Below are 16,439 nucleotides of genomic sequence, written 5' to 3'. Positions count from 1 at the left end.
AAGTTTCTCATGGGAACGATTCAGCTCGCCTCCTACACAGGGCTATCCTAGGTGGGTGCAGTATAGGAATGTGCTGGAGTTTGCCTCTTGCAATAATACTGTGGTTTTTAATTGGCATTATGAAACACTGATTTGGTTCACAAAAAGATTGTGGCAGGCTTTAAGTGCATGCATGCAGTATGTCAAGTTATGTAAATCAGGGCTGTCTTCCTAGACATGCATAACTCATGAATGCCAGCTTAGCCGTACCTTTGGTTAGGCAGATGACTCATAGTTCAGGAGAGGCAGGGAAACAGCTGGAGAATTCCCTGACATGCCATCAGTTATGAGAAGGAGGTGATTTGAGGCCTCTGTGTGAATAAATTGCACTTTGAAGCTCGAGCAGTGGAAGAAATGTCTCTTGACCAATCGTTTGGGTGGGAAGGACAAACCGAAGCCCTTTTGAAAAATTATGGGGCAGGAGAAGAGAGAAATGTCTCTGGGCTTTTCGGAAGAGGAGGCGGCCAAAGGAGTTCCATTTTTCCCCTTTGCCTTTTCAACTTTAAAAGGCTTCCTACCAGCTCAGGCGTGATGACAAATCATATCACATTGAGTCACTTCCAAGACATTCCAGGAAGTGGGGCTACCTGGAAATTATGGACAATGTTTTCCCTGCCCCAGAAAACAGCTGTCCTGCTGAGCCCTGACCTGGTGCGAGGCACGGAGTCCTCAGAAGTCAAACCAGACACGCCACTCCAGATCGTGAGAAGTAATTGTTCAACTTCATTCTGGGCTGGTCAAGCTTCATCCGGAGCACTGCATCCAGCATTAAAGCTTGCGTTTTAAAGGCCATTGACAAACCGGAGCATGTCCAGAGGAGGGAGGTCAAGATGGTCATCGTTTTGGAAGTGCTATGAGGAATGATTGAAAGCATTGGGCCAGGAGACGAGACTTTTAAGGAGAGCTATGATTGTGGCCTTCAAATATCTTTTTTTAAAATATAATTTTTAATAAACTTTCACTTTAAACAATAAACAATAATTTCCAATATACGCCTACCAATCTCATTCCCTACCACTCTGCCGAGCTTATGACTTCCCTCCATCCAACAAGCTTTCCCTTTTCAAATCTATATCTCACAGTTTAATCTTATAGTGGCCTTCAAATATCTTGAAGGGCTGTCATTCAGCAGGTGGAGCAGGCATGTTCCACAGGGCAGGACTAGAGCCCATGGAGGAAAACCACAATGAAGTAGACTTCAACTGAACAGAAGAAGAAACTTCCTACAGCTCAACAGTGGAAGACACCTGCTTTGGAAAGTGCTCACCTCACCTTCGCTGGAGATAGAAGTTGCATCCTGCATTGCCCTCCTATACTGAGCAAGGGATGGGACTTGATTGGCATCATGGCCTTTTCCCATTCTGATTCTATCCTTTTATACTGCCTTTATCTCCAGAGTTTTGTTCATGATGATTCTGCTTTTTAAAAGTTAGGTTTCTTAAAAACTGGTTTTATTGTTCTTTTTTCAGATGTAAATTGCTGTGCAGGACAGCCATGATTATATCTCCTGGATTTCTTTTTTAATCATGGACACCCCATGCTTCCATTGTTTGGCCTTCATCCTTGGCTGAGATTTGTTAGCCACTTTCCAAAATGATTGGTAAACGTTGTGGCATAAACTAACTGTGACTTAGCCACTAGATGGCAGTGCCATTTGCCTAGAACCTCCAAACAAGCTCAAGGTCCTAGATGATGGTTTCATTTTTATTTAAGCAATAAAGTTTATGATGGCCAGTGTTCTCCTAAGCCTTCCATAATACAGTGTGTGTGTGTGTGTGTTCCATTTATGAATAATCTCAAAGCAATTTATCAATAAAAGCACATATAAAACAATTTCATATTTAAAAAGGATCTCAAAACCAATGCAGTTTCAGGGATAATGTGAAGCTGCCTTCTATTAAGTCAGAATATTGGTCCATCTAACCCAGAACTGTCTACTCCAAGAGACAGCAGTTATCAAGGATCTAGGGCAGAAGATATGCCTGGAGTCCCATGTCCAGTTCTGGGTGCTACAATTTAAGAAGGATGTTGACGAGCTAGAATGTGTGCAGAGGAGGGCAACCAAGATGATCCAGGGTCTGGAAGCCAAGCCTTAGGAGGAGCACTTGAAGGAACTGGGTATGTTTAGCCTGGAGAAGAGGAGACAGAAAAGAGACATGGCAGCCATGTTCAAATATCTTCAGGGCTGACACATGGAAGATGGAGCAAGCTTGTTTTCACCTGCTCTGGAGTGCACGACTCAAACCCATGGCTTCAAGTTACAAGAAGGGAGATTCCAACTAAACATCAGGAAGAGTTTTCTAATGGTAAGAGCTGTTTGACAGTGGAATGGTCTACCTTGGGAGGTTGTGGACTCTCCTTCCTTGGAGGTTTTTCAGCAGAGGTTGGAAGACCATCTGCCATGGATGCTTTAGCTGAGATTCCTGCATTGCGTGGGTTGAGCTAGATGACCCTCAGGTTCTCTTCCAGCTCTACAATGATATGATCCTAAGAATACCACACAGGGACGTGGGTGGCGCTGTGGTCTAAACCACTGAGCCTACGGCTTGCCCTGAGTTTGCAGGGTTAGTCTGTATGACACCTAAGCCCCTTCTAGTTTCTGGGGTCCTCGATCCAGCAAGGGTTAAAATCTAAATAGAGGATTCCATTGTTGAACTAATCAGGCAAGTTTCTTTGTGGGAGACTGTCCATAGTTGCCACCTAAGGACCACCTTAGGATGCAGGTGGCGCTGTCATCTAAACCACTGAGCCTCTTGGGCTTGCCTATCAGAAGGTCGGCAGTTCGAATCCCCGCAACGGGGTGAGCTCCCGTTGCTCTGTCCCTGCTCCTGCCCACCTAGGAGTTCGAAAGCATGTCAAAGTGCAAGTAGATAAATAGGTATCTCTCCAGCGGGAAGGTAAACGGCATTTCCGTGTGCTGCTCTGGTTTCACCAGAAGTGGCTTAGTCATTTTGGCCACATGACCCAGAAAAACTGTCTGTGGACAAACGTCGGCTCCCTCGGCCAGTAAAGCGAGATGAGCGCCACAACCCCAGAGTCGTTCACGACTGGACTTAACTGTCAGGGGTCCTTTACCTTTAAGAATACCTTGGAAGGTAGCTCATGGAGAAATGTGGCCCTCAGACTGCAAAAGATTCCCCCAACCTTAAATACTTAATTTAGGTTTGGAAAATCATGTCTTAAAACATAGAGCAGCATATGGTTTCTCATCTTCTGGTTTGTGGATTGTATAGTATACTAGAAGGGCTGTCTAGTTAATTACAGAAACCCCAGGCAAACAATGTGGCAATTAGAAGCAGAACAAGCAGATGGAAAAGTTCTCCTCCTCCTTTGAATTTTTCCGGTATTACTATTTCTCACAAGGTTTAAAACAGGTTTAAGCTGGGAAGCTGTATTATTTAAAAAAAGCAGGTCCAATTAATCATCTTGGATGTGTGTATTGCTGTGATTTTTTTTTTTTTTTGATTTTTTTGCAATGAGCTCCAAGTCTTTTGTGAAATGTGAGTTTTGTTCTTCCACAGCCTACGAGCAATCTGTGCAAAGCACTTGGCTTGGACATTCATTAAGCAATTTGTCATCCCAAGAAGAGCAGCGCTTGCAGGCAATATTCTCACCAAATCTGTTCCTCCTGGCGGCTGCATTAAGCATCTTTTGTGTTTCTCTGGAGTCTGCACTCAGCACAGGTGCCACCTGCAGGAGATATCCTAGAATTAGCAACAGCATTACTGAAACCTTTGGCACAGAAAGTGAATATTTTATTATCTTCACTTGCTTCCATATTAGCCCTTTTCTCTGAAAGTAATCTTTTTTTAAAAAAAGAAAGAAAGAAAAATAGCAAGTAACGAGCCTGCTGCCAGGGCCTAGGAAATGCCTGCTTTGTGATGCAGTTAGCAGACTTAGGGAAGCCAAAGCAGTTTCAGGATCCTGAGCAGGTGCGTTTGAGAGAGTTTAACCCTTTCTCCCCCTGCCCATGGTTCACCCCCTCCCTTTGCACTGCAAGGGAAGCCTCTACGCTGGTGCAATCACAGGCTTCCCTTGAAAGCAGCTTCAGATGTAGTCCTGTGGACACATGCCTGGGAATCAGCCCCCTTGAACATGGTGGAGTTTAGGCTGTGTCCACAGCAGGGTGCAATTGCATACCTGGGCTGTTTCCATGTGTGCATTCATGCATCTTTGTCCACACGTGAGTGCTTTGAAGTTTATCCAGGCTACTGGATGACACACTGCGCTGCCCCTCCACTCAATCACTGCTTCCCTGCTCACCATAACTTTCAGAAACCTGAGCTCTGTTGTGGATATGCACCTTAAAAATATATATACTGCTATTGAAATGTTTCTCAAAATACTCGTATCAACACCTAAACGAGTTTGCTAATCATTGGATATCCCTACTTCTGCTTGTTGTGATTTCTCAATGTGGTTAGTATTGCGATATTGTGAACATTGTGATTAATATTGTGACGAGCAAAACTGGTCTTGCTGGACTGTTAGCAGGAAACCTTGATTCAAGGGTCTTTTGAGATGGGGGTCCCTTACTGCCTCCTGCTGCATCTGCCTTGTTACACTCAGATCTGGAGTAGGGGATCTCCTCTTCCTGGGTCGGGTACATCCCTAACTGTGCTGGTCCCGTGGGTTACCCAAGAGGTGAGGTCCAAGTCCGGTCCATGGTCAAAGATGCCACGTGGAGGCAGTCCCTAGTAGCTGAAGCTGGGTGCAGGGCAAAGAGTCAGGTGAAGTCAGGGACAGGCATGCAAGCAAGCAGGGAACCAGGGCGGGTCAGGAGCTCAGGCAGGAAAGCAGGACAGAGTTCAGGCAGGAACTAGCAACCAACAATGTTGCTCCCACAACTTGGGGCTTTTATCTGCCCCGAGGCATAGGGCAGCCCCGATCCTCTGGTGACTCGCCTCTCCTGGCCTGGAGGCAAGCACTCCTCCTGCAGGAACTTAGTTCCCTCTGCCTCTCTGCCCTGAGCCGCTGCAGCTCAGGAGAGGCTGGAGGGTTACCGGACCCAGAGGCAACCTCAGCTTCCTCTGATGGGGCTGAGAGTGGAGCACCTGCAGGCAATGGGTCCTCCATCACCTCAGGAGCCAGAGCAGAGTCAGCTGATGTCTGCACCTGAGGCTCCAGCACAGGTGAGGACCCTTCAGGCTCATGCCCCAGCTCAGCTGGTTCTGGAGGCGGGGAATCCTGTGCAAGCTGGGATCCCTCAGGTTCAGTATCCGAGTCCAAAACCCAGCCCATCACACTATCTCTAACAAGGCCACAGCATTTTGAAAGCTCTGAACACAACATTCTAGCTTCGTCACAGCTGAAGGAGTTACAATCTGAAAACGCCTCCCTTTATGCTCCGGTACATCTGGAATTTCCTTTTTGCCTCAGAATGTATTGCCAGGAGAATGGCCAGTGTGAGGCAATCCCCACAACCTTCTCCCTGTTCCAGAATCCCTATTCCACAATCTAGAATTTTCTCTAGCTCCCCCACAACGGTTCCATTGCAGGGTAAGTAGACTAGACTGCATCCTGCATTAACAAGGCCATTAACCATCTGCAGAACTGAACCCAGCGGCTGCTGCTGCTGCTGCTGCTGCTGCTGGCAAGTGCCCAGCTGGTTCTGCAACTCAGTGCGGCAAAGTCAGAGGCAGGTTAAGAGAAGCAGAAATTAGGAGAGGGATAGGAAAGAGGCATGGGAGGAGGCACTGGAGAATGCTGGGGATAGAACACCGAAATGGGCTCTGTGTGTGTTTGTGCACTTACAGATTATCCACATAAATAGCAGAAGCTTCCCAGGGGGGGCCTGGTGCCCTTTGGCAGGACTGAGAAGGCATCCACACTGCCAGCAGCAGCCGTGACTCTTCTGCAGGAGAGGAGCGTCTAGGCTCTGAAGAGCCCACACCATGCAGTTGATGGAGGCACTGAATCTAGCAGCCGCTGCCATTCCTTCTCTCCCAGAGTCAGGGCTGGGGGCCCAGAGAGGCCCCTGACAGAGCTGGGGAGAGAGAGTTATGAAGGAAGAGAGGGAAGTGGCCAGGGCAGCGCTGAGCCCAGCGTAGCTTCCCCAGTAGCCAGCCAGGAACCTCTCTTGCCTGGGTGGGTATTTGCACAGCTCCTTCTCTCAGGCAGCCTGGCGGCCCTGCAGGAAGCTGCACCTATGTCTGGGGAAGGAGAGAGAGCCTACATCCCAGATGATTCCGACTTCAGCACTTTCCGGGACCAGTGTGAAAGCCAGGAAGGCTGGAGCAGCCGGTATAACAAGGGAGGAGTGGCAGTGTGGACCCAAATGCAGCAGGAGAGCAAGACTGTCCAGAAAATCAAGGTAAGGGGGTGGCATTCAGCTATGGTTTACTCAGAGTAGACCCATTGGAATTAATGAACACGACATTAATTCCAGAGGCTCTGCTCTGAGTAAAACTTACGTGAATGCCACCCAGGGGCCCCTGCCTGGGCTTGGGAATCATGGGTGATGATGCAGCACTGTCCACCCCCTTTCTGCCCCCTCTGATTTGCCCAGGAGCCTCTTCTCCTGCTCCTGCCCCATGAATGCTGGACTCCAAAACAAAGGTTTGCTCCAAAACAAGCATCCCTCCTGCTGCGCTCAGTTCTCAAATTAATCCAGGCTGCAGAATGTGCAATACTGCAATTCAGCTAGAATGTTAGAGGTCCCGGAAGATCCTTTGGGCTCTCACATTCCCTTTTCCTCATCCTCTTCTCCCCCTTTCTTTTTTTCTGTGAGGGATCTCTGCTGTTTTAGCCTCCGAGCACATTTTACAGACAGAAATATCCCTGTTCAGGTATCTTGGACATGAATTGAGATAGATATCGGGGAAGATAAGGCTCATTCTGTGTTTTTGAGTGTCCTGCCCAGACATAAGGGAATTGAACACTGTATATGGATTTGATAGCAGATAAAGACACAAGCTTTTGAGTTGTGGTTAGCCCTCAGAAAGAGGCTGATTCAGTTTTCACTCACTGGCTCCACACATTGTTTTCTTGAGCTCACATATTGACACTGAGGTGCTACTTATTCCATATCTAAAAGGCCTGGGATCAATACAGTGGTACCTCAGGTTAAGTACTTAATTTGTTCCAGAGGTCCGTTCTTAACCTGAAACTGTTCTTAACCTGAAGCACCACTTTAGCTAATGGGGCCTCCTGCTGCCACCACACCACCGGAGCCCGATTTCTGTTCTTATCCTGAAGCAAAGTTCTTAACCTGAAGCACTATTTCTGGGTTAGCGGAGTGTGTAACCTGAAGCATATGTAACCTGAAGCGTATGTAACCCGAGGTACCACTGTACAATGGAACCTGGTTTACTTGTGTACACAAAGATTCTTTATTTAACAAACGGTTAATTGTGATTTACATGTTTACTAAAAAAAAAAGTCACACTGTGCTTAGCGGAGTTTATTTATTTTCAATAAGTGTGTCTAGAATTTCTAAGCAGAATGTTCAAAGGGATTCCTGTGACTTTAATGTTTGTATGGCTGAGAGAAAGTTCTGAGATAATGGCTTCTTTTCTCATAACTTACTGGGCTGGGCAGAGTGTAGAAGGCAGGGAGGGAGACTGATGGTGAAATCAGTGCTGCTTATCAGTGGTGTAGCGTGGGGGGTGCAGGAGGGGCCGGCCGCACCGGGCGCAACATCTGGGGTTAGGGCAAATCCACAGGTTAGGGGGCGCAAATCCACGGGTTAGGGGGCGCAAATCCACGGGTGAGGGGGCGCAAATTACTTGCCTTGCCCCGGGTGCTGACAACCCACGCTACGCCACTGCTGCTTATACGTGGAGGTTTTCACACTGTTCACATGATGTAACAGTCATCAAAATTCCAGCCTATCAGTGGCATGTTGTGCTCCAGAGGGACCCTGGCCCCATGTGCATAGCTGTCAACTTTTCCCTTTTCTTACGAGGAATCCTATTCGGAATAAGGGAATTTCCCTTTAAAAAAGGGAAAAGTTGACAGCTATGCCCATGTGCAGACTTTAGAGGGAGCACGAAGCAGGCGTCCCCAGCCTGGCCTGGCCCAGGGCTTTTCTTCTGGCATTGGAGGAACCAGCACTCACGGAGAGGAGCACTAGGCCGCACTGCGCTTGGGGGCGCCTGCGTGGGGCGTCTGCTTCGTGCCCACCAAGTGCTGTCAGCTGGCCAGGCTCCCCCCCCCCATGCAGGTGGGCAGGCACCAACTCTCCCGGTCCAGGAATGGCCATAGCTCTCGAACCAGCCACTGTTGGTGGAAGGCCCTACTAGATGGTATACATGCATCTGAAATATTCCTCTGCTGGACTAAAGAATTCCTGTGTAGAGACATTTAATCTTCAGGCAAGGGAGATTGGGCATCTGGGTGTCTCGTTTCCAAACAGTGAAAGCCCCCAGCCCGCCCCCCCATGTGTGTGTGGATTGCCGATGGAATAATATGAGCTCTTCTGTACATGAATACCAAGAAAAGAATAAGCACAAAAAAGAGAAAAGGCAGTATAAAAAAGGGATAGCTCTTTTCATTCGGTATCTGGCTAGTATTTAACTAAAAATGAGAACAGGATAATGAGTAGCAGATACCATCTTGCTAATCTTAGTCCATTGCTTTCAACTGAGCTGAGATAGATGCCGATAGATAGATCCATGAAGTACCAACTGCCTGAGGCACTTAATCCTACAGACAGCTTTAGTGACAGGTGTCGTCATGACTTTGGTCGCCACTAATCTGAGGTGGATCTAAACATAGGGGGGTAAACGCTATAAATAAGTCAGAAATTAGATTGTTTTAACAAAAGAAAATAAATCTCTATGGAAAATCGTTTTTTTAAATTTCCTGCTCTCTGGCACCATCTGGTGTTGCATGTTTATAGCACATTCAAATTGCTGTTTCTTTAAGAATGTAGCTGAGTCATCGGTCTCTAGTTCAGGGCAGAAACCACCTGCAGACTTATGAGATCTGGAATTGTTTTCTCAGGCTGGATCTAGACACATCAAAAGTGTTTCAGGAAAACGCATTGTAAACTTCATAAAGGGAAATTACGGTGGCGAAAGACGGGACTCTACAGCCCCATCTGTTGTCACAGTGTTAAAATGCATATAAAGCGCTTTTTCTTTACTAATGTAGCTGAGTCCTCAGTGGCAAGTATTTGGTTGCCTCCACCAGACATTGAGTGGAGAATTTCCATATTTCTTTCACTCCCTTTTTGCAGGGTTTCACCACCACGACATCATCCAGTCATGGTCACCTTGTATTGGTGGAGGGGATAGATGGGCTTCTTTGAACAACAACATTTAAACATGTGGAGATGAAGAGAGGGGATGGATGTCCCCCAAATTCCAATGCCTGGGTGATGTGTTCAAGATGCAGACCCTCAAGGAGCAGCTGAGGAATTTCCTCTCGGGCCAGCTGCCTCTCTCCTGGAGCATCCTTTGGGATTCTCCGTCTCCTTGGGAACTAGAAGCTCAGAGCTGCGTCATGCAAGAAAGACCTTAAGAAAGCCAGGGAGGCCCAGGCCAGGACACTTGCACCGCCACCAGACAACCTGAGAGGACTATGCGGCTCCCAATTTTATACTGTTCATTTGTTTTAGTGTTTGAAACTGGTAAACCACCCTAAAGGGGAAGGTGCTATATAATTGCAAGAAGCAAAGACGTCGGACCTCACAACTGAGAGTAAAACCTTTGGGATTGTGAGAGGTTATATGTTCAACACCAGCAGATGCTAAACAAAATACCGTATTTTTCGCTCTATAAGACACACTTTTTCCCCTCCAAAAATTAAGGGGAAATGTGTGTGCGTCTTATGGAGCGAATGCAGGCTCCATGGCTTTGCGTTGCTTTCGCTGAAGCCTGGAGAGCGAGAGGGGTCGGTGCGCACTGATCCCTCTTGCTCTCCTGGCTTTGCTTTGCTGGAGAGGCACTGCACAGCTTTCCCTCTCTGCTCAGTGTCCCTTCAGCGAAGGGGGAGGAGAAATGGAAGGGGCTCCGTTTCTCCCGCCGTTTCGCTGAAGGGGCGCTGCGCAGAGAGGGAGAGATTTTTTTTCTTGTTCTCCCCCTTTAAAACTAGGTTCGTGTTATGGTCGGGTGTGTCCTATAGAACGAAAAATACGGTAAACGAAATCCACTTATATTAATAAATCACACAAAATATTCACATAGCTGCCATTTTATTGATTTTGCATAATCTTTAAAGTTTCAGAATCCAGGTTTTCTTGGCACATAATTGACCTCTCCCCAAGTTATCTGCTTCTGTTCCAAATGGACTGCTGCTCCACACATTTGCTTGTGATGGATTGTTTGAGCTAAGCCAACTGAAGAGAAAAGTTTGGTCTAAGTGCACTTGACCTTGTTTTGGGTTAAGGCGTCTCATTACAGAAGATCTGACTATTAACACAGTGATGGAATCTGAAGAGCCACGTGATACAGCTCTTGCTGGATTGTACCAGCTCAGACTGAAGCTTAGGTAACCCTCAACTCCCTGTATGCAGAAAATTAATGTGTAAAGTAAAAGGAAGGCTCAGTCACACTCACTTTTTGCCCCATTCTTTCCAGGAACAGATCTGTGCTTAAAAGCTCCATCCAAACGTGTTTCTTTTGTTTGTTGCTACTGCTCTGGGGCTTTTCCTGTGAAAACCCGCTCCTTAATAGCCAGTCAGGACAAACATCCATTCAGGTTTTTAGTGGTTTGCTCTGATAGAGCTTTAAAGAGCAAGTTTTTGTGAGGAAAAATCTGGAACAAATAAAGGAGCTTTAAAGTGCAGACCGTGCCTGGAAAAAAGCAGGGGGTGTGAAGTTTAGCTTGTTTTATTACAATTTCCCTCTCACTTGCTCAGCCTTTGCCCCACCCCTTGGTAAAATGTTTTGCCTCAGAGTCTGATGACACAGCTGCTGTGCTTGCTAGCAGTTTTTCAGTGCATGATCACACAAATTCCTTGCCACACAGATGCGTATCGTCTGCCGTGATGTGCCTCCAGAGACGCTCTATGATGTTCTACATGACACCAGTTACCGCAAGAAGTGGGACTCCAACATGATTGAGACCCATGACATTGGGCGCCTGACTGTCAACGCAGATGTTGGATATTACTCCTGTGAGCAACCTTGCTTCTTGCACTTGACGGGCATGGAACCCCTGACAGATTATGTGGCTTCCTAGAAGAAAGCACTTCTTGTGCCTCTAAGCTATGTCCCCATCTGTGCCCAGAGGGGCTGCTGGGCTTGGGGCTGGTGTATCTTGAGAATGCCACTGGATTACTCCCCTGCAATCCTAGACCCACTTACCTGAGAGTAATTCAGGACTTCTTTCTGAGCAGCCATGGGTAGCAGTGCACTGAAACCCTTAGTCCTGAGCTTCTTGCATCCCCCAAAACAAAGCAAAAAACTCAGCTGTAGCTGGATGACCACCTATCAGGGGTGCTGTAACAGTGGGTTTCCTGAGGTCTCTTCCAGCTGAATGGCTTTCTGAGCAGAATGCCACATTCTACATTCTGCCATGCACATTAAATAAAATGAATATTTGCTCAGCTAATGTCTGCCCGAAACATGGAATGCAAACATGGCATTCCTTTTTCTTTTAATGTGGGGTTCTGAATGGGCATTGGGGAAGGAATGGCTGAGGTAGAACTAGCAGGGAATACTTTGCTGCTCAGGTCAGGAAAACATTTAGCAAGGAGGACAGGTAGATCCAGGTACACACATGGGAGCTGCTTCATTAATGCTTGGTATTTATATGGTGCTATTCAAAACACATCTCTGTAGGCCAGTGTTATGTCCCCAGAACAGAATGGGGGTGAACCATGTTCTCTAGGCAACGTCTCTAGTGAGGCGTTATTTCCTCCTGGGGTTTTTAATTTCAGTATGTTCTTGCTAACCGTGTTTCTTCTCTTGCAGGGAGGTGCCCAAGTCCTCTGAAGAATAGGGACTTTGTTACATTGCGCTCCTGGCTGCCCCTTGGCCATGACTACATGATCATCAACTACAGCGTCAAACATCCAGTGAGCCACAAGCTCTCAGCTCCTTGCAGCTGATCCTTGGGTGGTGCTTGCAGTCCTGCCTTGCAGTTCAGAATGGGAAGCAGGGATGGGTGCCATCCCTGGCTTGGTACCCTGCTGGCAAGGAAGAGGAAGGGGTATAGAGCAAGGGGTTTCCCCCCACCCCATCCTTTCTCTTCCTTTGCTCATGCAGAGACACAGAATTCCTTCTTTCTCAACCCCCTTGCCTCATTTGTAATCCTTTAAGCCCCATTAAAAGCATGCCTTTACTCAAAGGAGGGACGCGGGTGGTGCTGTGGGTTAAACCACAGAGCCTAGGGCTCGCCGATCAGAAGGTCGGCGGTTCGAATCCCCGCAATGGGGTGAGCTCCCGTTGCTCGGTTCCTGCTCCTGCCAACCTAGCAGTTCGAAAGCATGTCAGAGTGCAAGTAGATAAATAGGTACCACTCTGGTGGGAAGGTAAACAGCACTTCCGTGCGCTGCTCTGGTTCACCAGAAGCTGCTTAGTCATGCTGGCCACATGACCCGAAGCTGTACGCCGGCTCCCTCGGCCAATAAAGTGAGATGAGCGCTGCAACCCCAGAGTCAGTTACGACTGGACCTAATGGTCAGGGGTCCCTTTACCTTTACCTTACTCAAAGGAACCTAGGAAGTTGCCTTCTACAGAGACATACCATTGCTCTATCTGGCTGAGTAGCTGGCAGCAGCTCTATGGGTTTTCAGAGACAGACAAGTCTCATCCAGACCTGCCTGGAGTTTGAACCTGGGGCCTCCTGAACACAAAGCATGTGTTCTAGCACTGAGCCATGGCCTTACACCAAGTCAAGGGAATCATTTCTAGCTGTCATGCAGCATGCATCTGTTTCCACAAAGGGCTTATTGTGTGATTCAGTGCCTTCACGAGTTCCCCTTCTAGCGGACACTCATGTCGGTGACTGCATGTATGAACCACGCCTTAGACTGTGGGGTCTCTCTGCAGAAGTATCCGCCCCGAAAGGACTGTGTGAGGGCCGTATCCCTGCAGACGGGCTACTTGATCAAGGCAACGGACAAGAGTGGCTGCATTCTTTACTACCTCACCCAAGTAGACCCTCGAGGTGAGCATCTTTACGCCCAGGTTATGGCTGGGAAAAGACAAAGCCTGAGAGAGGGGGGGGAATTGTTCCAGGCAGTGCCCAAGTCAGTGTTGAGGGTTCAGGGCGATAAATAAAGGGGAGATTTCCTAAGGCACAGGTAGGAACCATTTTTGGCAGAGCAGGCCAGATTGCAATCATCTGAGGTTGTTATGACATCGCTCACGAGTCGAAGCCCTTGGCACCATGTTTCCCGAGTGCCTGGCAGGGAGGCAGTGTGCAGAAGGCGGGCTTTAACCCTGCTCTCTGCAGGGATTGGCTGTGTGATCGAATTCCACATGGAGGACCTGCTCACTCAGCCGATCCTGCATTACTGAACTCGCCACCATCAGTTGAACTTGATTGTGCAGCCAATTCAGCCACATCGCTACTTGCACCATATCTCAGGTGTGGGGCTGGTGGGTGTTCTTTGGGGAGAGGAGCCTTGCAGGATAGCAAAGAGTAGCCAAAGGACCCACAGCGATGGGTGACGCACCTGTCCCATGGGGCACAATAGACTGGGCTCTTCTCTGTGTAGGAATGGTGGGAAAACACAGCAGTTATCATGGCAGAGATACTTGTGTGCAACAGCTTTTGGTAACGAGTGAATCTGGTTTGCTTTTAGGCTCATTACCAAAGTGGGTGGTGAATAAAGCGTCTCAGTACGTGGCACCAAAGGTAAGTTGGAGTTGTGTGGGGACATCCATGTGGCAGGATAGCCATGACTGAAGAAAGTTGCTAAGCAGGCTGGGGGGGGGGGGATAACTGTCCATATTGGCACACTTGTGGGAATGTTCAGGGATGCAGGAGAGGATATATTGTCTGATAATAGCCTTTCCAACTTGTGTTAACAAGTTTACAATTTAGCAGAGAAACATTCCCCTTTTAAACTCAGCGGATGCGTTTGCTCAGGCTCGCTAAAGCCTCTATAATAACTGTTCTGGTATTTTCCCCTTATTCCCTCATAAAAGATAAGACACAACACAATCTTCTATAAAAGAGAGCATCTTTGGCTAAGTAGATGTTGCTTCTTCGATGCATGTAGTCAAAAAGAGAGAGAGATGGCTGCCCTGCCCTGTGCCAGCCCTTCAACCAAATTGTTTGCTCTGGGAGACTCAAAAGAACTGCTAGTGTGCCCCAATAAGGGAATTAAATAACTGGCAGCTCTTAGAAGAAATCTCCACGCCCTTCCTATCAATCAGCCTCCTCTGAGGGCAGGAAAGTCTGCCATGACTGAATTCTATTTTATATACTGTGATCTTTTTATGTGAACCACCCTGAGACCTCCTGGCATAGGGCAGTATATAAATTATTATTATTATTATTATTATTATTATTATTATTATTATTATTACTATTACTATTACTATTATTACTATATGAACCAAAAAGACCTGATGCTCACAGAGGTCATCTACTGTATCTCTGTCTCAGCCCTAAGCCTGCTGCCTCTGTTTGCTCATGTAAAAGTGGGTCTTTGCTTTCAGTTCAGAAACACAATACACGTCAGCAACCAGATTTTTGGCTAGTACCAACTTACTCTCCTTTTACAGGCTATGAAGACGATCTATAAGGCAGGGCTGAAGTACCCAGAGTGGAAACGGAAGCATGACCCTGGCTTTAAGCCTTGGTTGTACCCAGAACAGAACACATTGCCCAGCATTAGCCTAGCTGAGCTCTCCCTGCAACATTCTGACTCCTTGGAGAACATCGACGAGAGCGGTCTGTCTGAAGCCAAGATGAGCCTCAGTGACGACGAGGCCTGAGGCCAGGATCTGGATGCACAGCTCATCGCCGTCCTGTGGGCTGGATGAGGCCTTCCACCATCCAGAACACAGCAGCTCTCACAGAGCCCCCCAGCGCCCCCCACCCCCACCCAACAGAACACAAAGCTCCCTGCCCTCCAACTCCCCACTTTCCAAGAGACACGGACACACCAGGGGCGTCGTTCAGCACTACATTTCAAGAAGCGCATATATGACCAGTAGCCACAGTTTGCTCTTGTCTCCTTCCCTGTTTGTGAATCTTGTGGGGAAGCACCACAATTGTGCATGGGATGATGGTTTTCAGGTGGCCATGACAGGTCCGCAGAATCTCAGTGCATGGGAATGGACACCACAGGACCAACGACCTGAGGTATCCTTTCTGCGCAGACTGAAGTGCAGAGTATCATTGTGGATCTGCCAAGAGCTCGGTGGGGGTGGGGTTCTCTCACTTGCTGCTTTGCATTCTAGCCTTTTAGAGCCATTTGGTGGCACTCGGGGGACAATCCCACTAGCAGTGTCTTGGACTATTCACTGAAAGTTGACATTACGTATTGTAAGTGTGGAATGCGGCACCCTGCCCTCAGGCGGCACAGGACCCAGGATGGCTGGGAGGTGGCCTTCACACATAATGCTAAGCCACAGATGCCAATGGGATAACTTGGGCCTGGTACACTGTATGTGGATTGGGGCCCCTGCATTCCTCCCTCTGTAATCTATTAGCAAAAGCTGCTAGTTATGCACATATATTAATTTAGCCTGGCCTACCTCACAGGGCTGTTGCAAATGGGAAGGGCAGGATAGATATACATGACCATGAACTCTTGGAAGGAAAAGTCACATACAAATACATAATGCCATTCACAGATTGTGTAAAGAAAAACAAACCTGTACAATCCCAGAAAAGCAGCCCCCATTGTTTTAAATGCAACATTTTATAATTCTGTTACCTACTGCAAGATACCAAAACAATAATAATAATAATAATAATAAAGTTGGCCAACCCTGACAAATTGATAAACAACAGCAAGGAAAAAATATTGTAAGTATGTGCAGTTTCAAACTTTGCTATCTGAACTACGAACTCTCAGCTGAGGCCACCTCACAGGGCTGTTGTAAAGATAAAAAATGGGGAAAGGAAGACAGTTATACTCCTTGAGATCCCAGCAGTTAAAGCATGATACAAACAAAAGATAAAAAGGACCCCTGGACAGTTAAGTCCAGTCAAAGGTGACTACAGTGGTACCTCGGGTTAAGAACTTAATTCGTTCTTGAGGTCTGTTCTTAACCTGAAACTGTTCTTAACCTGAAGCACTACTTTAGCTAATGGGGCCTCCCGCTGCCACCATGCCGCTGCCGCCGCCGCAGCACGATTTCTGTTCTCATCTGAAGCAGAGTTCTTAACCTGAGGTACTATTTCTGGGTTAGTGGAGTCTAACCTGAAGCATTTGTAACCTGAAGTGTTTGTAACCCGAGGTACAACTGTATGGGGTGTGGTGCTCATCTCGCTTTTCAGGCCAAGGGAGCCAGCATTTGTCCATAGACAGCTTTTCCGGGTCATGT

At 47.5% G+C, this 16,439-nt stretch overlaps 1 protein-coding gene across 4 annotated transcripts; it reads left to right on the top strand.

Annotated features, from left to right (window-relative positions):
- The first annotated feature begins 5,420 nt into the window (after positions 1 to 5,420).
- On the top strand, positions 5,421 to 15,109 carry LOC310767585 (START domain-containing protein 10-like). 4 transcript variants are annotated; one of them, XM_083624768.1, is made up of 7 exons: positions 5,421 to 5,538; positions 6,156 to 6,352; positions 10,954 to 11,101; positions 11,901 to 12,004; positions 12,981 to 13,098; positions 13,739 to 13,791; positions 14,667 to 15,109. In XM_083624768.1, the coding sequence occupies exons 1-7, from the start codon at positions 5,436 to 5,438 to the stop codon at positions 14,877 to 14,879; spliced, it is 936 nt and encodes a 311-aa protein (XP_083480894.1). In that variant the 5' UTR covers positions 5,421 to 5,435; the 3' UTR covers positions 14,880 to 15,109. The 4 variants fall into 4 exon arrangements, with proteins under 4 accessions (XP_083480894.1, XP_083480896.1, XP_083480895.1 ...); XM_083624770.1 differs by lacking the exon at positions 5,421 to 5,538 and adding an exon at positions 5,548 to 5,681 and having other exon boundaries at positions 6,160 to 6,352; XM_083624769.1 differs by lacking the exon at positions 5,421 to 5,538 and adding an exon at positions 5,548 to 5,681.
- Positions 15,110 to 16,439: the final 1,330 nt, after the last annotated feature.

This window comes from Podarcis filfolensis, assembly GCF_964270895.1.
Source record: "Podarcis filfolensis genome assembly, chromosome: 7".
In the NCBI taxonomy this organism is placed as follows: Eukaryota; Metazoa; Chordata; class Lepidosauria; order Squamata; family Lacertidae; genus Podarcis; species Podarcis filfolensis.
Note: the sequence above shows the minus strand (reverse complement) of the source record. Positions and strands in the feature narration are given on the sequence as shown.